Source organism: Pteronotus mesoamericanus, unplaced genomic scaffold (genome assembly GCF_021234165.1).
Source record: "Pteronotus mesoamericanus isolate MK-2021 breed Mesoamerican mustached bat unplaced genomic scaffold, CSHL_Meso_final contig_73, whole genome shotgun sequence".
Taxonomy (NCBI): Eukaryota; Metazoa; Chordata; class Mammalia; order Chiroptera; family Mormoopidae; genus Pteronotus; species Pteronotus mesoamericanus.
Window position 1 is genome coordinate 29,677,423 of NW_026555245.1, and position 23,052 is coordinate 29,700,474.

General features: G+C 32.7%; 1 protein-coding gene across 1 annotated transcript in view; it reads right to left on the bottom strand.

Annotated features, from left to right (window-relative positions):
• Positions 1-23,052, bottom strand: part of ZDHHC21 (zinc finger DHHC-type palmitoyltransferase 21) — a 64,576-nt gene that overhangs the window by 15,835 nt on the left and 25,689 nt on the right. The window contains exons 5-6 of the mRNA XM_054583285.1: positions 20,016-20,127; positions 16,709-16,847 (exon numbers count right to left, since the gene is read on the bottom strand). Coding sequence (XP_054439260.1) covers positions 16,709-16,847; positions 20,016-20,127 — 251 coding nt within the window. The remainder of the gene's footprint in view (positions 1-16,708; positions 16,848-20,015; positions 20,128-23,052) is intronic.

Consider the following 23,052-nt stretch of genomic DNA (forward strand, 5'->3'; position numbering starts at 1 on the left):
CTAGCACTATGTATAATAATAATCGTGATAGGTGGGTGGCATAGTTAACATCAAGAGCTTGTCTCCCAGCTTGGAAGAAAGAGATCAACATTTCATCATTACTCATGCTACAGACGCTGTGTTATGTTTTGTGGGTTTTTTTAAAAAACTTTCTATCTTACCAAAGTAGTTTTCTAGGCCTAGTTTGCTAAGACTTATATAACATGAATGGATGATGACTCTTACCTGTCTTCATATGCTGATACATAACCTTCATACATATGATTTTTTTTCCTAATCTGTTAATGTAGTAAAATATACTGACTGCTTTTCTAATGTAAAAACAACCTTTCCTTCCTAAAATAAATTTATCTTCATCATGCTGATTACATAAAACCAGATTCAGGTTGCTAATATTTTGTCCAAGTTGTTTATCTATGTTCGTAATTAGACTAGCCTATAATTTTCTTTCTTTCTCTTATTATCCTTGATAGGTTATGCATCAAATATATGCTACACATATAAAATGAATTTGGAACAATTCTCTTTTTTATTCTTTTAAAGAGTCTGTATAAGATTGGAATTGTTTACTATTACATTTGATAGAGCTAGAACTCACTGGTAAATCTATAAATAGTAATATTCTTTGCATAAAACACTAACAACACATTCATTATTATAGGACTAACCATGTTTCCAATTTCTTATCAAAAGAATCTTCTTCATAAAGCTGTACTATGCTTATGATCAGGAAAGTCAGTAACATAAAGATGTCAACTATCCAAACTGACGTACAGAATGCAATCGCAATAAAAATTCCCCACTACTGGTATATATATTCTGCTGGTGAAAGTTTTTTTTATTTTTACATTGTTTTGATTTGCAGAAATTGCTAAGTAAGCTGTTTCTAAATTTCATAGGAACAAACACACACAAAGAATGGCATACCACTCCTAAAGAAATAAACACACACACAGAGGGTCGGAGAGTTTGTTCTACTGCTTGCCTTTGCAATGGGGTAGTATCGCCCCCACGTGGGAGAAGGTTGGTTCTTAAAGAGAAAAAAAACTTAGCTATTGCAATGATTTGTGGCCATACACAAATCAATCCTACCTGAGAAAACCTTATTCCTTAGTATTTAACTTCATATAGGGATGGGGAGAAAATGTTTAAAAAGGCTCCTTAGTGGTGTAATGACAATGAAAAACAAAGTTAGAAACATTCCTCTACTAGATAACAAGATATTTATAAAACTACAGTTATGATACTGTGGTATAACCACAATAATAAACAAATACACCCATGAACTATAAAATACCCAGAAACAGATACACATATATATGTGGATCTTGGTTTATGGAAAAGATGGCATTGCAGAGTGAAAGAATTACCTTCTCAATAAATGGTACTAAATCAATTTGATACCTATTTGTGAAAAAAATTAAATCCTGACTCCTATCTCGTAAGAATCATAAAAATCAATACCAGGTGGAAATATGAAAAATATATTTAAAGATAATATAGAAGAATTATATTGATAACATGGGGACAAAAAAGATTTCTTAAATTGAACCAAAAAGTACTAACTCAAAAAGGAAGAGAATAAGAAGTTGGAGTACATTAAAATTTAAAATGTCTTTTCATCAAAAAAACACCATTAAGAGATGAAAAGATAAGCCACAGAGTAAAAGATATTTATAACACACATAAACAAAAAAGGGCACAAATGTAAAACATCCTATAGGTAAAACACACTTTTTCATTCTTCTTAAACCCTAGTAAAAACTGAATGAAATTTTTAAAAAATCACTATTCATACCTAACTAATGGCTATCACTGAGTGTTTAGAATTAGACATTAAATTTTGATACTGATATAAATGAAGTTTTCTAGGGGAGCAAATTTTACTGGCACCTAACTGCCAGGTTCATGAGTGAGGGTAAAATTTTTGTTTTTAATTTTGTCTGCCTTTCCATATTTCATCAGCAAAAACTCCAGAAAAGTTAGAGCAATTCAATAAGAAAACAAGATAGTATATTTTCTTGTTACAGTTACCATTTAATACAGTGCTATACTGTTTAGTAAAAGATGAGTAAAACAATAAAATTTCTACCAGGGTAACACCATTTTAACTCAAAATGACTTAAATATTACAGAGAAACTGCTAAATCTCTTATGCTAAATGCTGTAATATTCATAAATAATTAACTATATAAAATAAATTTAACAAGGACATATATTCAGCAGACCTGATACTGCATGGCAAGGTCAACATTTGTTACAAGGTTTCTGTGTCCCATTTGTCACTAAAAGCATAGGAATATATTGATACAAAAAACTGACTATTGTTTGAATAACGGTATTTTTAAACAGGGTTTTTCCCCCTACAAATATAAACTAATTATATTATCTGACACTATTCCTTCTAAGCCAGGAAGAAAGGGAGGGAGGGAGGGAAGGAGGAAAGGAGGGTGAGGAAGGAAGGAAGGAAAATTTTACCAAGGGACAATCTCCACTAGCATTTCAGGACACATGAACAAAAACACCAAATTAACTTCATATTGGCATTAAAAATAATTTTAATTTCATATTTATCTTAAATCCACAATATTCTTGGCTATTCTTGACTACCCTTGTCAAAAAAAAACCCAAAATGCTACACACATTTCAGCAATTATAGCCATTCTAAAGTGACCACAATGAATGAATGGCCTTATATAGCTATCGGAAAACAAAAAGTTATTGAGTAAAGCCTAAAATATTCTATAAATAGCAATAAATAACAGAAATATTCAGGATGATTTAAGATTGAGTATATAAAATATTAAAATGAATTATAAAGAGATTTACCAATATGCAAGCTATCTGCAACGAGGTTTTCTAGCTATTTCTATTCCTTGTTAGTCAAAAAATCAGGCAAATAATTCTGTGGCATGGTTATATTTGACATCAAATCCATAGCAACACTATTAGATATGAGCTAACTGGAATAACAATAAGGTACCTTCATAGCTGAAAAGCTGGCTGGACTGCTAAACATTATTTATTTTCCCCTTCCGAATATTGGCAGCTTGTCCTTTACTCAAATCCTCTCTCTGCCTTCCCTCCTTCTGTCACTCCTCATTCTATTAAATGCAGTGTATTAGTGTCTAATGATCACATAAAAATAGGTGTAAAAGAATCAATCAGAAATTATCTGAATCTATTTTATTTAAAAACAATTGAAAAGATGTAACTTTAGAACTAAAGTGGTATGGCATAAATGATTAGTTGCATAATCTCTACACTAGGAGCCACAAATTATTTTTAAAAAATAATAAAACCTCTTATTTTCTCAGGTAGAGAGACAGTATTGCCTACATGTGACTGCTGGCAGGTATCTATTTTTAAAAACATTTTTAATATGCTCAAATGCCTTTATAAAATGTATTTTGATAATCTTTTCGTTAATCTACTAAAATGGTTGCTTCAATAAAAAATGAAAACAGCAAAGTATGAATTTGACAATCAGGAGCTCTGAAGAGTAGATTTTGTGATGCTTGAGCATTTTTAATGTTTTCTTTCTTTTTTGTTTTTTTTTAAATGAACATTGCTACAAGAAGTGGAATAGCACCCTGGTACCACTGAAGAAACACTGACTTAGAGAATAACAGAAATTATAAATCACACCTCAGCCTAGTGGACCTCTTTGAAATGGGAACCTACTATTTATCCTCTCAGGAATATTTTAAATGAGTCAACATTTTTCACTCATCAAAGGCTTACAAATCCATAATAGTACAAAGTAAAAATTATGAAATATATGACTAATGAAATATTCAGGAACAACAAATAATGAATTTTAGAAAGTATACTCTTTAAATATAGTTGATATCTTCTTTCATATTTAATTAAAAAGCTATAAATTTCTAATACTGGTTTTAGCAAACTAGCATATATGAAAATGAAATACATTATTATAATTTTTAAATATGCCAAAAGACCAGGCTCTTGCTTATACACTTTTAAAATAACTATGTGAAAAATAATCAAATATGGACCTTGGTCAAAGAAAATTAATTTATTTAATATCCATCTCTTTTATTCATTAAAAATAATGAATCACTCCACAAATGCCAGGGTTTTATAATTTTTTAAATGATTTTCATCTCAATAACTAAAGCAAGACATTAGTTTCAAGAGAGGTTTTAAATAAAATTTAACATTATATGGCATTACATATAAAAATGATAGTCAAATATATATCATCTGAAAAACTTTGCCAATTGTCTCAGTTTATAATCTTTATTGAACTTGGATTCTGTGATTCTAACTAAAAATATTTAATTTATCCCATTTAGATAAACATCTATTCCTTAAGTTTCTGAAATTTTTGTAGACATGAATGAATTTCGTCTTGTGCCTACTTGAGAGTTCTGAGACTTTTTTAAGTTTCTATTTATGAAGAAGATAGTAATCCTAATTCTCCTTAGGTATGTAGGCCTCTTTTAGTATAAGACAGAATGTAAATCAATATTTACAGCTTAAAAATAAGTTCATATTTTGGCAATGATTCATGATAAATTCCATATCTTCTATACCTTTTACTACTTCCTTCCATCACTAAAGGATATATTAAGTATCTCCTCAAAACTACACATAGTAAAAACATATAAATCCTTAAAAATCTATGATAGGTGGCTATTTTAAAAGTAAATATTATGAAGAAATATAAAAAGCATTAAGTTACTCTAAAAAAATAGTGGGCAACTGAAAAGCAATTAAAACAAGTCAGCACAGAAGGAAGTTCCCTGAAAAGAGAAAGCTAAAAGGAGAGGGACATGGAAGAAAATCAAGGGTCCCAAACCCTTCATTTTCTGGAGTCTGTGAACAGCCTGCTTTCTTTCAACTTTCTCTTTCCCATTAGCCCAACTAGAACGTACCAGTTTTCTACTAAATGCAGGTTAAGTGACAGTACAACAAAGTTTAAAGGGCAATTCATTTTTTTCTTTTGTTTAATGAATAAACGCTTTCATCTTAAAACAAAACAAAAACTTGAGTTGTTAACACTTTCTTTTCCCACCTAGAGAATAAGCACTCAGGTTGAAGATGGGCTAGAAAAGATACTATGCTGCCATCTATCTACCTGGAAGGGTATAAAGAAAATGCAAACTAAAACTTTCACTTACCCTGGCTAACAGAATACAGAGTCAGTGTATGGCATACTTTAATTGTACTATTATTGCCACAAGAATGATGCACAGTAGTAATTAATACAATCTCCAAAGATAATGAGGATCTTTGGAGATCTTTATGCCATATCCCAAGTAATGAAGAGTAACAAGGAGAATAAGATTTCTGACACTATGCTATATTTACAAACTAAACAAAGAGCTGCATATAGCTTTTTGGTTGTTTTAGAGAAAAATGACAGAGACACTGTCAAGGACTCAGAAAAAAAAGTGTATAGGACAGGACTGTTTGAAGAATATCTCAGTATAAAAATTTATTTTTCTAAATGCTAATGGTGACTTTTATACTGAAATTACTGATGTTTTCTAAAAAATACAATAAATGTCATCATGAAAAGAACTGCTACAGTAAGCACAATGTTCTATTATTTAACCTTATAAATATATACTATATAGTATTACAGAAAGAGATCTGACCTTAAAACCATTCCTTCCAATTACCATCTCAAGGCTTTTATTGTCCAGCAACAATTTCCTTCTCTCTCCATCTGGTTTATCTCTACCTAACCATAAAGTCCATCACAAGTCTCATTCGCTACAGCACAATTCTCAAACCTTGCAGCTACAGGAGTATCATTCTGTACAATTCCACAGGATACTGTTTACACAGACTTTAACTGAGTGTTGCATGCTAGAGTTGTGAAGTTAGGCAGCACTGGTTAAAATCATTTGGGAAGAAATTTTTTAACAAAATGTCATTGCCAATGGCATCTATGAGGAAGAGATTATATGAAACTAACCCTCCCTACCAAAACACTACTAAAAGCCAGATAAAAATCTAATTAATTGATAAATAAACTGCTTGACTGAAGACACTGGAAAGTAGCCAAACTAGCTAGGACTTACGGAGCCAAGATCTCAGAGAGCAGAACTGCATTAAGGTGATTCCCACAGTCTGCACTTCTGTTTACCTTAAGATACATGGCAATTCAAAAGCAGTACTTATGAAAGGTTGAGTAAAAATGGAGGCTCACAGCTTTCTACAATATCACAAAGCTGGAAAAAGAATAACAAGGCACAACCTACAGTAAACACCCAAGTTTTTCAGCTAAGAATCTTGAAGGACTACATTATAAGAGAAAAGGCAACATGCAACTAGCCTTTCACAAAGATAAAATCCAATAATCATAAATCCTTACAAAAGTTCATTCAGTGTGACAGAGATACCTGCAAGGACTCAGAAAAAAAATTTACAGGGCAGGGCTGTTTGAAGAATATTCCAGTATAAAAATTTATTTTTTAAAATGTTAATAGTGACTTTTATACTGAAATTACTGATATTTTCTATCTTTATAAAAAAATACAATAAATGTCATCATCAAAAGAACTGCTACAGTAAGCACAATATTCTATTATTTAACCTTAGAAATATCTGCTATACAGTATTAGAGAAGAAATCTGACCTTAAAACCAGTTTTTCCCATTACTGTCTCATGGCAATAAATGTCATCACCAAAAGAACGGCTGTATTGACAAATATTTGTTATATATACACTGTTGACTGAATCAAGATAACTTTCCCTACTGCCTATCTAAAAAATGGGGAGTAACAAGAAAAAGAGAACCAAGCCAAAAGTTAAAGGAAAGGAAATGACAAAGAGCAGAAATAAATGAAATAGAAACTAAAAAGGTAAGGGGGAAAAAATCAAGGAAACTAAAAGCTGGGGGGTTTTTTGAAGTGATAAACAAAATGGACATTTAATTATTCAAATAAAGTCAGAAATGAAAATGAGACATTACATCAAACCAAAAGCCTCTGCAGAGTAAAGGAAACCATCAGCAAAATAAAAAGACAACCTATGGAATGGGAGGAAAAGAGTACCTGCAAGCCATTTTGTCTGATAATTGGTCAATATCCAAAATATATAAAGACCTACTACAACACAACAGCAAAAACTTTTTTTTTATTAAAAAATGAGCAAAGAAACTGAATAGTCATTTTTTCCAAAGAAGTTATACAGATGGCCAACAGTTACATGAAAAGGCGCTCAATGTCAGTAATAACCAGCAAACCGAAGTCACAAGATACCACCTCATATCCATTAAAATGGCCATCACCTAAAAAAAAATAACAGGAGATAAGTGTAGCCAAAATATGGAAGTAACCTAGGTATCTATCAACAGATGAATATATAAGAAAGATGTGACACAAATACACACAATGGGATATTATTCAGCCATAAAAACATTTGCAACAACATGGATGTACCTTGATGACATCATACTAATCGAAACTGGCCAAAGACATATACCTCATGGCATCACTTATATGTGGAATTGATTTTTTTTAAATTTTTTTAATTTCAAACTCACAGGGACAGAAAGTAAAGTGATTGCCAGGCGCTGGGGTTAGGGGAAATAGGGAGAGGTTGTAAAAAGAGTAGTGCAATCTTAGCTATAAGATGAATAAAGTCTGAAGATCTAATGTAAAACATGATGACAAGAGTTCATAACACTGTATTGTATTAACTGAAATTTGCTGAGAGCAGATTTTAAATGTACTGACACACACACACACAAAAAGATAAATTTGTAAGGTGATGGATGTGTTAATTAACTAGATGAAGGAATCCTTTCACAGTGTCTATGTATAGCAAATCACCATAATGTACAATTTAAATATTTATATTTTATCTGTCAATTATACTCAGTAAAGCCAAAATAAAATAAATTAACTAATTCACTAAATCTTAAAAGCAGCCAAAGAAAAGATACATTATTTCAATGAAGTAACAAGACTAACAACTAATTTTCCAACAGAAATGATGAAAACCATGGAACAATGGAATAACATCCTTAATAACTCTACCCTATAATTATAAGCCAAGCAAATAAATTCTTCAAAAATTAAAGAGAAATAAAAACATTCTCAAGTGAACCCAAATAGGAAAACTTGATCTAGTAGATATGTATCAATAGGCAGGAAAAGAAATATTCCTGGAAGAAAGTTTAGGTATTTATGAAGTAATAATGAAAACTGACTTCATATAACATATGCATTACAACACATAATATATAAACAACAATAATGTCTTATCACGTCTTTTAGTTCTACATTTATTTTATACCCCACAATACCAAAAAGGATGATGATAAGAGGTGTTCTATGGCCACTGCATTTATTTTCTCAGCAATGACCAAAGTACTAAATTTCATTAAACTTCAAAAAAATCAAGGAAGAATGTTTTCATCTCAGGAAAATCATTTAAAAAAGAGCAAAAAATTAAAAGACATAAGAGATAAATTGGATTTTTTTTTAATTGAAAATTCCAAAACAGACAAAAAAAGGAGAAAAATGGAAAATAAGATTAGATGGATCAGATTAAAAATAGTAGGATGACAGAATGAGCATCAGTTACACTAAATAAGCATCTACTAAGTATTCTAATCAGAAGAAAGATTCTCACACTGGTTTTTAAAAAAATGAAATAGGTGGTGTCTATAAGACACAAAGAGAAAACATAGCAACTGACAAAGACTGAAAGTAAAAAGAGAAAATATTAACAAAGTTTTCTGTTAAAAGAACCCTAATAACAGAAAAAAAACACTTCAAGGAAAAAAATCATTACTACAAAGAGGTATTTATAATGATACAAGAGTCAATCCATCCAATCCAGAAAGATAGAATTCTAAGACTGAATGTGGCTAGTAATATAGCCTCAAACTGTCAACATCTAAATCAATGAAGTGACCAGAATTTATTTCAATGAATGTTGAGTTCCTATTGAACATTTGGTATGCTTCAGATCCTTCGAATATTTGGAGATATATGAATTATAAAATACTGTATTTTCTCCAGGCTTAGTTATAATTCTGGTCCTAGAATTTAGCTTTGCTCTAAGTAAACCTTAGTAGGATCTGCCTCTGCCAGTAAACCTAAAAACAAATTTTTGTTTCTAGCCTACTTAAGTAAATTTTAGTCAAACAAAATTTCTTTTTCAAAAGTTCTCCACATACCTAACTTGATAATACATAAATCACTTCATTCATTCAGAGAATATATCATAAACAAGGTAAAAACATACTAGATTCCTATATGATCTTAGAAATGTCATAACATAACCTCTTTCAGTTTCAAAAATTTCATTATCTCTACATACGAAGGTAATTATGAAAGCATCATACTCAATATAATAGGAAACTCTAAGACTTAATCTAAGAGAGTAATTCCTGCTCAGCACTACTAGAATAACCCTTTCAGGTCCCTAGGCCTATTTACAATTTACTGCTTATTATTTACAGAGTTTATTTGCAACCAATATGAGCCAACTAATTAGTTGATTTTTATGTAGTAACCCTATTGGATAACATTTTTATGATTTTTAAAAAATTAAAAATCACCTGTATTGCTTCTATAATTGTTTGCTGTAAGGAAAATCTGGTTTAAATTTTCAAAACTCATACACTTTTTTTCATATGTTCCTCCTAGATTTTAATCTCTTAATACATTTTTACTATGCTGCTATTATTCTGTCAACATCCCAAATGTAAGTAAATATAATGTATATATTTCTAAATATTCAAATATTATCACCTATAATCAGTTTTTCCACTTAAAAAGTCAATTGGTAGTAATTTATCCAGAGTCTCTACCTTTCATTCGGAAAGGAAATTATATTTAGTAATTTCAAATGTCTAATCCTTCAGCTGAATACTACCATTGTATTGCTGAGTATTGAAATGTCTTTAGTACGTGATAAACCTCCCACTAATGCTGTCAAACAGTCTGTAAAATTTTCATAAAAAAGGCCAAAGAAAAACTGTTCCTTCCTTCTGAGAGCTTTAATTAAAATCAAATGCAACATAAACTGAATGTCTGTTATACACCAGGTACTTTTACACGTGTTATCGCATTAAATCTCATGATTATACACATTTTTCAGAAGAAGACATTGTGAATCAGGAAGATTAAATGATGTGTCAAAGGTTATGAATATAATGAGAAAAGCCAGGCTTTGAACCTAGGTATGTCTGTATACAAAGCCATTCCACTGCCACAGATTGGCAAACTCAATATAAAGATCCAGACAGTTAATATTTTAGGTTTTTCGGGTCATATGTCTCTGTCATGATTACTCAACTCACTACTGTAGCACTACAGCAACTGTAGATGATATATAAACAAATTACAGTAGCTGTGCTTTGGTAAAATTTCATTAATAAAAATAGGTGGATCAAGAGAGAGAGATCCAGAAAGAAAAAACAGCGGTCTCCTACCATAGAAGTTCACACTACAAAGTCAGAAAGTCAAGACAGATCAATTTAAGAAAAAGAAGCAAAAAGGAAGTCTCACAAATAATGGGAAGACAAAGAAACATCCTGCAATTGAAGAGAAAAGAGGAATCCCCAACAGCTGACTTCTCAACAGAAACACTACAAGCCAGAAGGGAATGGCAAAAAATATTCCAAGTAATGAAGAGCAAAGGCCTGCAACCAAGATCTACCCAGCAAGGCTCTCAATTAAAATGGATGGCAAAATAAGGAGTTTCCCAGACAAAAGAAAGCTAAAAGAATACACCGCCACCAAACCGACATTGCAAGTACGCTAAAGGGACTGCTTTAAGAAGATGAAGAGTGAGAAAGAGAGGAACACAGGTACAAAGGGAAGAAATGAGTAAGTACCTATCAGTAATAACTTTAAATGTAAATGGATTAAATCCTCCAATGAAAAGATATAGGGTAGCTGAGTGGATAAGAAAACATGACCTGCACACACACTGTGTACAAGAGACCCACCTCAGAACAAAGGACCCACACAGATTGAAAGAAAAGGGATGGAAAAAATTATTCCAAGCAAATGGGCAGGAAAAAAAAAGCAGGGGTAGCAATACTTATATCAGACAAAATAGATTTCAAAACAAAGGTCATAAAAGAGATCCAGAGAGACACTTCATAATACTCAAAGGAAGACTCCACCAAGAAGACATAAACATTATAAACATATATGCACCCACCATAGGAGCACCCAAATATATGAGGAAAATCTTGGAGGACTTCAAGAAAGATATAGACAGAAACACACTAATAGTAGGGGATTTTAACATCCCACTGTCAAAAATGGATAGATCTTCCAAACAAAACAGCAACAAGGATACTGTGAAACTGAACGATGCATTAGATCAAATGGACTTAACTGACATACATACAACTTTTCATCCCAAAGAAGCAAAATACACATTCTTTTCAAATGCGCGTGGAACTTTTTCAAAGATAGACCTCATGACAGGACACAAAACAAGCCTCAACAAATTCAAGAATTGAAATCATAATAAGCATTTTCTTGGACCACGAGGGTTTGAAACTAGAAACCAACCTCAAGGAAAAAAACTAAAAGATATTCAAACTCATGGAGACTGAATAGCATGCTATTAAACAATGAATGGGTCAATAATGAGATCAAGAAAGAAATCAAAAAGTTTCTGGAAACAAATGAAAGTGAACACACAACAGTCCAAAACCTATGGGACACAGTAAAGGCAGTCCTGAGAGGGAAGTTCATAGCAATACAGGCCTACCTAAAACAGATAGAAACATTTCAAATAAATGACCTAACCCTACATCTTCAAGAACTGGAGAAACAACAACAAACAAAGCCCAGAATGAGTAGAAGGAAGGAAATAATCAAGATCAGAGCAGATCTGAATGATAGAGAGATAAAAAGAACAATTCAAAGGATCAGCAAATCCAGAAGCTGGTTCTCTGAAAAGATAAACAAAATCAACAAGCCTTTAAGCAGGTTCATCAAGTAAAAAAGGGAGAGGAACCAAATAAATAATATCAGAAATGAAAGAGGAGAAATAACAACTGATACCACAGAAATACAAAGGATTGTAAGAAACTACTATGAACAATTATATGCCAAGAAATTTGAAAACCTCGATGAAATGGACAAATTTCTAGAAAAATACAGTCTTCAACACTGAAGGAAGAAGAAGTAGAAAGCCTGAACAGACCAGTAACAGCTGGGGAAATTGAAGCAGTAATCAAGAAACTCCAGGCACACAAAAGCCTAGGGCCAGACGGTTTCACAGGAGAATTTTACAAAACATTTAAGGAAGAGCTAACCCCTGTCCTTCTCAGACTATTCCAAAAAATCCCAAACTCCTTTTATGAGGCCAGCATCACCCTAATCCCAAAACCAGATGAAGACACTACAAAGAAAGAAAACTACAGGCCAATATTGCTGATGAATACAGACACTAAAATCCTTAACAAAATATTGGCAAACCGCATCCAGCAATATATTAAAAAGATCATCCACCATGATCAAGTGGGATTCATCCCAGAAATGCAAGGATGGTTCAATATACGCAAATCAATAAATGTAATACATCATATAAACAAAAGGAAAGACAAAAACAACATGATCATCTCGATAGATGTAGAAAAAGCATTCGATAAGGTACAGCACCCATTTATGATAAAAACATTCAGCAAAATGAGAATAAAGGGGGCATACCTCAACGTAATAAAGGCTATATATGAAAAACCTACAGCCAACATCATACTCAATGGGCAAAAACTAAAAGCTTTCCCACTAAGATCGGGAACAAGACAAGGATGTCCACTTTCACCACTTCTATTCAACATCGTATTGGAAGTCCTAGACACAGCCTGCACACAAGAAAAAGAAATAAAAGGCATCCAAATTGGAAAGGATGAAGTAAAACTATCATTGTTTGCAGATGACATGATAGTGTACACAGAAAACCCTGTAGACTCCACCAAAAAACTACTCAACCTAATACGTGAATTTGGTAAAACAGCAGGATACAAAGTCAATATTCAGAAATTGAAGGCATTTTTGTACACCAGCAATGAAGTAGAAGAAGAAATCAGGGGAAAAAAATACCATTCAATATAGCAAGAAGAAAAATAAAGTACCTAGGAATAAATAAATAAAGTACCTAGAAATAAAAGGCTTGTTGATTTTGTTTATCTTTTCAGAGAACCAGCTTCTGGATTTGTTGATCCTTTGAATTGTTCTTTTCATCTCTATCATTCAGTTCTTCTTTGATTTTGATTATTTCCTTCCTTCTACTCATTCTGGGCTTTGTTTGTTGTTGTTATTTATTCATTATTTATTTAATTCTGTATTTATTAAAATAAATTTAATCAATATAGCAAGAAGAAAAATAAAGTACCTAGGAATAAAATTAACCAAGGAGGTAAAAGACCTGTACACAGAAAACTATACAACACTGAAGAAAGAAATTAAGGAAGACACAAATAAATCAAGCATATACTGTGTTCATGAATTGAAAGAATTAATATCATCAAAATGTCCATATACCCAAAGCAATTTACAGATTCAATGCAATCCCTATTAAAATACCAATGAAATACAAAGTACGTATTTCACAGACATTGTACAGACATTTCAAAAATTTATATGAAACCATAAACGACTCTGAATAGCCGCAGCAATTTTGAGAAAGAAAAACAAAGTAGGAGGGATCACAATAGTGGACATCAAACCATATTACAAGGCCACTGTAATCAAAACAATCTGGTACTGGCACAAGAACAGACACATAGATCAGTGGAACAGAACAGAAAGCCTAGAAATAAGCCCAGGTCTCTATGGGCAACTAATATTTGACAAAGAGGGCAGAAGCATAAACTGGAGTAAAAATAGCATCTTCAACAAATGGTGTTGGGAGAGTTGGAGAGCAAAAAATTGAAATTGGATCATCAGCTGACACCATACACAAAAATAAACTCAAGATGGATAAAAGACTTAAACATTAAGTCACAACACCATAAAAGTCCTAGAAAAGAACATTGGCAGGAAACTCTCAGATATCCCACACAGCAGTATTCTCACTGATATGTCTCCTAAAGCAAGGGACATAAAGGAAAGAATAAACAAGTGGGACTTCATCAAAATAAGAAGCTTCTGCATGGCTAAAGAAAACATCAGCAAAATGAAAAGGGAACCAACCATATGGGAAAATATATTTGCCAATGGTACAGGAGACAGAGGTTTGATCTCCAAAATATACGAAGACTCACACAACTCCACTCCAAGAAGACAAACAATCCAATTAAAAAATGGGCAAAGGACCTGGGCAGACACTTCTCCAAGGAAGAGATACAGAGGGCCCAGAGACATATGAAAGGATGCTCAGCATCACTAGCCATCAGAGAAATGCAAATTAAAACAACAAGATACCACTTCACACCGGTCAGAATGGCCATCATAAACAGATTAAAAAACAACAGGTGATGGTGAGGCTGTGGAGAAAAGGGAACCCTAGTAGACTGTTGGTGGGAATGCAGACTGGTGCAGCCACTGTGGAAAACAGTTTGGAATTTCCTTATAAAGCTAAAAATGGAACTGCTTTTTGACCCAGTGATTCCATTGCTGGGATTATACCCTAAGAGTCCCAAAACATCAATTCAAAAGAACCCCAATGTTCATAGCAACACAATTTACAATAGCCAAGTGCTGGAAGCAACCTAAGTGCCCATCAGTAAATGAGTGGATCAAAAACCTATGGTACAATTTATACAATGGCATACTATGCAGCAGAAAGGAAGGGATACTACCCTAAGCAACAGCATGGATGGAACTGGAGAACATTATGCTAAGAAAAATAAGCCAGGGGGTGAAGGACAAATACCATATGATCTCACCTAGAAGTGGAACCTAATCAACAAAACAGACAAGCAAGAAAAATATACCCAGCAACACTGAAAGGAAAAACAAACCAACAGTAACGAAAGGGAAGGAGGGAGGGGTATAACGGGGAAAAGAAGAAGGATCAAATCAAGGTACATGTATAAAGGACCCATGGCCAAAGGCAAAGTGGAGAAGGATTGAGAGTGGAAGATGGGAGTGGAAAAAGGAAAAATAAATAAAAATAGAAATAAAAATAAATAAAATAAACAGAAAAAAATTAGGTGGAGGGTCTAATTTAACCCAAGGCCCTTAGTTTGCCAATTCCTCCAAGACACTCCATTGTATTCCCTCCTAGAGAACCTCCATTAGCTTTTCATTAACATCACTAATTTTTTCTCTCCCACTGTTTAAAAAATTATGACCTTAATCTTCCTGGGCAATTTTAATGCTTTTCTTATTAGGCTCAATTATTTGAAACAAGTTACTCTTGAGAGAACATGTACAGTATTTTACATAATCTAAACATAGTATAAATTACATAAGAAATTATTCTATAAATAAGATAAAACATTCCTAAAACTTAGTACTAGCATGCCCAAAATACCAACTGTAAAAATGTCGAACACTGACCTTTGGAAGTCTACATATTGAACTTTTTTCGGTTACTAGTATCTATTTTTAACTATATTTGATAAGCACTAATCACAGCCCAGAAACAATAGCAAATATCCTCTTTAATTATACAAAATGATCATGTGTATAATAAATACATAGAACTTAAAGACCCCTCATTCTCTTCCTTATTCCAAAGTTTAATTATATGTGCATCACTGAACTTGTTTTTAATATAAAACATTTAAATAATATAAATAAGAAAGAAAAATTCCCCTTTTCCACCAGGATTTCTTTCTTCTTTCCTTCTCTCCTCCCCTTGTTTTCTCACATGCACATCTGCACACCTGTGCATTCTTTCTCTGTCTCTCGCTGTCTGTTTCTCTCTGACTGACACACACACACAGAGTATTTTAAAAACAATCAAAGTCCAAATAACATACAATATCAGGCTCATAAAAACAGCTCTACACATAAAACACAAGGTAAGATTCAGAAAACACAAGATCAAGTTCAGATCCCAACTCTTCAACTAAAACCAGCTGAATAATCACTTCTTAGTTTTGTGCCTTCAGTACCTACTTATTTAAAGTCTGTTAGCCTGTTTCCTCATCTATAAAAATGGGGAAAAAATTGTACCCACCTCAAGTAGTTGCTACAAGCATTAGAGAATTAAAATGACATGCTCACAGCATAGTTTTGATATACACTCAAGGACTTAAAATTCCTAGTTGCGCCTATTTGGGCAGGTATTACTAACATCTGTTATAGTTCCTCTACAAAATAGTAAAAGTACTGCATTGCCTCAAATGGTATATATAACAACTTTTTGATTGTTACTGTTAAATGTTGGGCAGGGAGGTCCTTTTACTCATTAATTTAAAGTTCCTCTGAGAAACTTCAAAGTATTAAGTCTATTTTTATTCCTGAAAAGAAATGTTAACATTTTTCACTTTGTTTTTCATTATTGTAGACATTTTAAATCAAAATATACATATCAAAAGATCTATTATGTTGCCTTTTAAAGAAAGTTATTCAACATTAATAAATAATCATAAATGAATATGGTGAAAACGGAATGTCTCATTAGGGTCTACTTTCTCAATCCCATATTCTAAAATATGTTAATTTGGGGAGTTATTTTTGTTGCTTTTGTTTTCAATCTTCTGCACTTAAGGAAACACATGTTGATAACTGTATGCTATAGCATAGTAGATATAGACATTTCTCCTCTAACATAGTAGATACAGACATTTCTTACCAAGTTACGTTTTTTTAGTGGAAGAAAGTAGTAATAGTGGCAGAAAGAAAACATCAACGCGTAGCAAGTAAGAAGTTCAGTGTAGAAACACAACTGCAGAAAGAGCCAATGATTATCTTCACCAACACAATTGTTAATCCTAAAGAAAAAATAAAAAACAAAATTTTAAACTTTTATAAGATGTTAATTTCAGAATTGGTAAACTAAACATAAACATAAAGAACTTCTTATATGCTTAAGTACATGGACTTAGGCTGAAGTCACTCAAACCTAAAAGCAAACAATGCATAAGAAAAGATCTCTATTGATACTTTACAAAGGAAGTTGATGATCCCCCTTCAACTCTCAACCACCCAGTGAGGCAGGAAGAGCAGATGGTCTCCTTGTTCCACTAATGTGGAAACAGGAACAAAGGAGTTAAACCTAGCAGAGATGTAGGAAGTTAAGACACTTGCAGAGTATGTACAATTAGTTCATGGCCAAGAGAACTAGAACACTCTTCCATACATTGCTCTTCTAGCTTTGAGGGCAATCTGAATGACAGTAAAATAACAAACTTGCCACTCTGGCACAACTGTTAAGCATGCACAATTTTTCTTACTTTAAAAACTATCATTGGCTGCTAAAAATAAACATATCCACAACTATTTCCAAATTCTTAGTGTTACACTTCCAGCAATACAACAGTGAATCATAATTAGGAAAAATGATTAATGCTATAATCCCAAAATTTTCAAAGCTAATGCAAGTTGAATGTTTTAATGTTCCAAAATTTACTCTACCCAAATTTTCAAAAAATTTTACAATTCCAGTAGAAAACCCCAGTTCAAAACTGTTAAGTTACCCTGAAAAAATGTTTTTATTTCGATATAGTATTACATTGCCACTGTTTGGAAAAAAAATTCTATAATAGGCTCAATATCTAACTTAAATTATTTTTTTAAATCAGATATAGAACTGAACAGAAAACCTTGCAGAGGAATTTCTTAGACTTAAGAGCTCATGCTCTACTAACAAGAAAAGTTCCTGTTTTGTTATTCACAAGCAGGGCTATGAGGAAAGTGTGTTTATGAATGTGCTCAAAAATACTCTTCAACAGATACTGCTTGAAAGATGACTTATCCTCATCCTATCCTTTTTGATCCCCTAAACTGGAAAAATAACTGCTATGGTCATGGTAGTCTTCTTAATCAGAGAGCTTTAAGAATCACTAAGGTACCCAATATATATGTTAGCATTCTTTTGGTAACAAACCACATAGAAAGAGTGATCATAGCCAGAATAAAGAAAATCTTAGGCTGATCTGAGAACTGATCTCCAAATCTAAAGCTGTTAGGCAGTTACAACAATGCAGTTTCTGAAAATAACAAAATATTTCCTTGTTTCCAATTTACACTGTACAATTTCCTTCATTCTGAATATCTCAACAGTGCTCTATTAGGGAATTCAGTCATGAAAATCCCTAAATCTATTTAGGCCCCAGTTCTACCCTCCTTTCCTATCCTCCAATTCTTTCTGCTTCTACTCTTCTTCCCCCCAATATTCTGAGAAACTGACTAAATTGTAAGCAAGAGGCTTAGAAACAGGGAACTCATCCCAATCTTAGAGCATAGGCTAAATGGAACTTTATTTTGTCACTGAGTTAATCTTTATTCCCTAAAAGCAAGTAAATAATATCACTAAGCTCTATAGTACCAAAACTTTCCTAATTCATTGGTTATGCTTTAAGCTTAACCTATTGCATTCTTTTAAAAGGAAGTATCACTATCCAGCTGTATATGAACATTTATTATATTTTTAGTTAATCAGAGCATTGCTCTAAAAAGTGTATAAAATTGAGTTTTTCAGTGTGACTGCCACTTAGTTTACCAGCTCTTGTTAATTACTATTGTAACTGTAAACAGATCCCTGAGGTGTAGAAAACACTTGAGAATTAATCTGTTTAAATTTAAGGCACATTTTTAAAGACCAATTATGTGTTATACACTGTACAATCCTATTGATGAAATATATATAGTAACAGTGCTTTTATCTAAAATGCTTTTATTTTTTCCCAATCTCAGAAAACTACCCCCTATTTAAGTAATCAGTTTACAGTAAAACCCAAATTTCCACTGAAATCTTGCTAATATAACTTGTGCTATCAAAGTAAGTTATCAAAAAATAAGGGAAACTCTAAATTGATTAGCATTATTAGGCGAAGCTAAACTCTTCATTAGAATCAACTTTAGATAAATGCAGTTATAAATTTAACAAGCCCATTATAAAGTTAATTTTATATGCATGTATACATGTACAAACATAAATATAGATGTATATAGATATATTTATAAAGTGCTACACTATATCATTTAAAATATTTATACAGAGATCCCATTTTAGAAATACAATACCTTGTTCAGATTTTTGTGACAGCTTTGATATGAGATACAATGCAGAATTCTCATAGCATTTGTTTGAAAAATTCTATTTCTGAACTAAAGATTTTCTTTAACTATTACAAGAGAGCCCCCTATTGGCCAAAAATGTTGGGAGTTCAGCAAAATCAGCTAATTACCACTTACACATACCCAATATGTATGTAATGTTAACACCTAAAATAGATTATACTGAAAAAGGCTTACAGGAGAAATGAGGTATCAAGATACCTGAAATGTGTTAAATAAATGGGAAAGGAAATACAAACCATGAAATGTATATGGTTCACTACAGTGATAAACAGGAAGAGCTACTATTCAAGTACTTTCTAAGTCTTAGACACTGTACAAAATGCTTTACATACATTGTCTCATTTAATATAATTACCTTAGTTCTTTTGCATATTTGTGATGCACGTTAATTCTTAGCTTTCTTCTCAAATATCTCCTTGTTAGAAAAGATAGAACCTCTCTGAAAAAATGACTTTGGGAGCTCACAGAACCATATCAAAAAGGTATGCTTATTAAAAGATGCTTTTAAACTACCTCACCTTAATAGAACTGTTGTTTAAATCTGCTAGGTACTAGGATTTATATTTTATTTTATTTTTTAATCCTCACCCAAAGATATGTTTACTGATTTTTAGAGAGAGAGGAAGGAAGGGGAGAGAGTGGGAGAAACATCAATGTGAGAGAGAAATATTAATCAGTTGCCTCCCAAACACGCCCAACTGGGGATTGAACCCACAACCTAGGTATGTGCTCTGACAGGCAATCAACCCGCAGCCTTTCAGTGTATGGGATGCTGCCCCAACCAACTGAGACATCTGGCCAGGGCATGTTTTATTTTTAACTAGTTTTTTTCTAAAAGTAAATTATTCATTTCTTACCATGGACAGTGATGATCCATTCTCCTAACACAGTGGCCACAGCGGCTGCAGTGATGGGAACGCTTTGGTCTCATCAAGTTACACTTGTTACATAATTCCCAGAACTCTCTTTCTGGAGAAAGAAATTAAAATCCATTTAATGAAGGCAAATTAGTAATGTTGAAATTTAGCAACAACTGTTTAGAAGATTTTGTAGAAAGCCTTCAATATATATGTCTAAGAAATTTTTCTTCTAGTCTCCAGTATAAATGAGTTTCCCATAAATGTTGCTGCTCTATTCTAGGTATGTCTGATTTTCTATGTTTAAATTGTTAAAACACTATAAAAATAAGATGCTACTAATAGTCAAACTAAGGGATAGAAAGCAATGTATTTGGGCTTTGGACATATTGCTCTAACTAGAATTTAATGATAAAACCCTAAAGTAAAACCAAATTATTATATTAAAATTGAACTTTAACAAATTAATTTATAGAAATTTTGTTATCAAAGGCTCTGACAAAGGAATACTGCTGAGTCCTGGTTTCAAAATCAAAATCAATCCAATAACCTCAATAAGGAAACATTGCATTCCTAACCCCAAACTTTTTTTTTTTTAATTATTGGGTTTATTGGAAAATGTTTATTGGAGATATTTGGAAAAGAATTTTAGATGGGTTGAAGAGGTATTAGGATAGTTTCAGAAGTTAAAAGTTATAAAAAAAATTACTACTGATGGAAGTAAAAAAAGTTCTTTACAAAACTCTGTCCTACCACTAAGAACAATTTCCTCTAGCCCATAGTGGAAAAGCATACAAATAAGTTTTGTGCTGAAAACATTAGTTTTACAGAAATAAAGAGAAAAGTCATGTTTTCATTGCAAATAATTCTAGTCAGATCTGTAAAAATTATATGGGAAAGCAATCTACCAAGGCAACTGCTTTATTACACAGAATGTATCTTTTTAATATTTGTTAAAATTTCATTTTACAAAATTCTTAAACTTTCCACCACTTATGTTTAAACTATATCCTAACATCATTAAAAGTTTGGGCGTAGGAAAATTAACCTCACTCCACATTGAGCAAACATTAGTATATGCAAAGTATGGCACTCACACATAGTACTAGGTCACTAAATGCTTGCTAAAGTATAAAAAGCTTAATTTTTTTAAATAAAATATTCTAAACATAAGTAAAAGAAAAAAATAGGTAGTGTTCAATTTTCTAAAATGAAACATTATTTCAACTCAATCATTTTAATTTAATGGTTAGGAGTAAAGTTAATATATTAGAATTTTGTATAATAGTGTTGGAATCATATTCTGCTATTGATGTCTCTGAAGAAGTCAATAAAGTATAAATAATACCTGTATCAAGTTGTTTATTCTAATAATATGAAAGTTGAGAAATTAACTTTTACATATAAAATCTCATTTTAAATACTTTCATTTATTTTTATTTTTGTTATCATTTACTCCCCTTTACTCCCCTTTGCCCCCCGCCCCCATATCACATCTTCTTGTTCTATTACTTTTTTAAAAATATATTTTATTGATTATGCTATTATATAGTTGTCCTAATTCTTTTACCCCTTCCCTCCTTCCACCCAATACCCCATTCCCTCCAGCAATTCCACCCCCTTAGCTCATGTCCATGAGTCATGTATATAAATTCTTTGGCTATTCCATTACCCGTACTGTTCTTAACACCCCCATGTCTGTTTTGCACCTACCAATTTGTACTTCTTAATCCCTGCACAATTCCTCCCAGTCCACCCTTCCCCTCCCAACTGATATCCCTCCAAAGGATCTCCATATCTATGATTCCGTTCCTGTTCAGCTTGTTCGCTTAAATTTGTTATTTAGATTCAATTATTAGTTTTGAATTTATTGCCATTTTAATGTTCATTATTTTGATCCTCCTTTGCTCATATTATTTCCTGTAGCATTTCATATAATAATGGTTTGGTGATGAGAAGTCCTTTAGTTTTACCTTGTATGGGAAGCACTTTATCTGCCCTGTGAGTCTAAGTGATAGCTTTGCTGGATAGAGTAATCTAGGTTGTAGGTCCTTGCTTTTTGTCAATTTGAATACTTCTTGCCAGTCCCTGCTAGCCTGCAAAGTTCCTTTTGAAAAATCAGCTGACAGTCTTATGGGAATTCCTTTGTAGGTAATTGCTTGTTCTTTTCTTGCTGCTTTTAAAATTCTGTCTTTATCTTTAAACTTCGTCATTTTAATTCTGTTGTGTCTTGGTGTGATCCTCTTTGGGTCCAATTTTTTTGGTCTCTGCCTCCTGGAATATATGTCTATTTTTTTCACCAAGTTATAGAAATTTTCTTTCATTATTTTTTCAAATAAGTTTTCAATTTCTTGCTCTTACTCTTCTCCTTCTGGCACCCCTATGATTTGGATGTTGGTACATTTAAAGATGTTCCAAAGGTTCCTAAGCCTATCCTCATTTTTTTAAATTCTTTTTTCTTCCTGCTGTTCTGATTGAATGCTTTTCCCTTCCTTCCATTCCAAATCTTTGATTTGATTCTTGGCTTCATTCTCTCCACTGTTGGTTTCCTGTAGATTTTCTTTATTTCAGTTAATGCAGCCTTAATTTCTGCCTGGATCTTTTTTATGCCACTGAAGTACCCAGTGAGCTCCTGGACCATCCTCATAACCAGTGTTTGGAACTGTGCATCTGATAGGTTGCTTTTCTCCATTTCATTTAGTTCTTTTTTTGGAATTTTGTTCTGTCTTTTCATTTGGGCCATATTTGTCTCCTCAATTTGGCAGCATCCCTGTGTTTGTTTCTGTGTATTAGGTAGAGCTGCTCTGACTCCCTATCTCTGTAGCATGGCATATTGTAGAAAGACGCACCTGTTACACTGTATGGGGCGGAGGGATAGGTAATCACCAAAACAGGGCAACCCGGATCACCACTCTGTTGCTCTGTGTCAGGGAGGGCTTGCAGAGGGGACAATGCTGCTGCCTGGCCTCTGGAGTTTTGCCTCAGGGGAAGCTCTCTCCTGGGACTCACACTTCACTTTCTCCCCATATGTCACTGG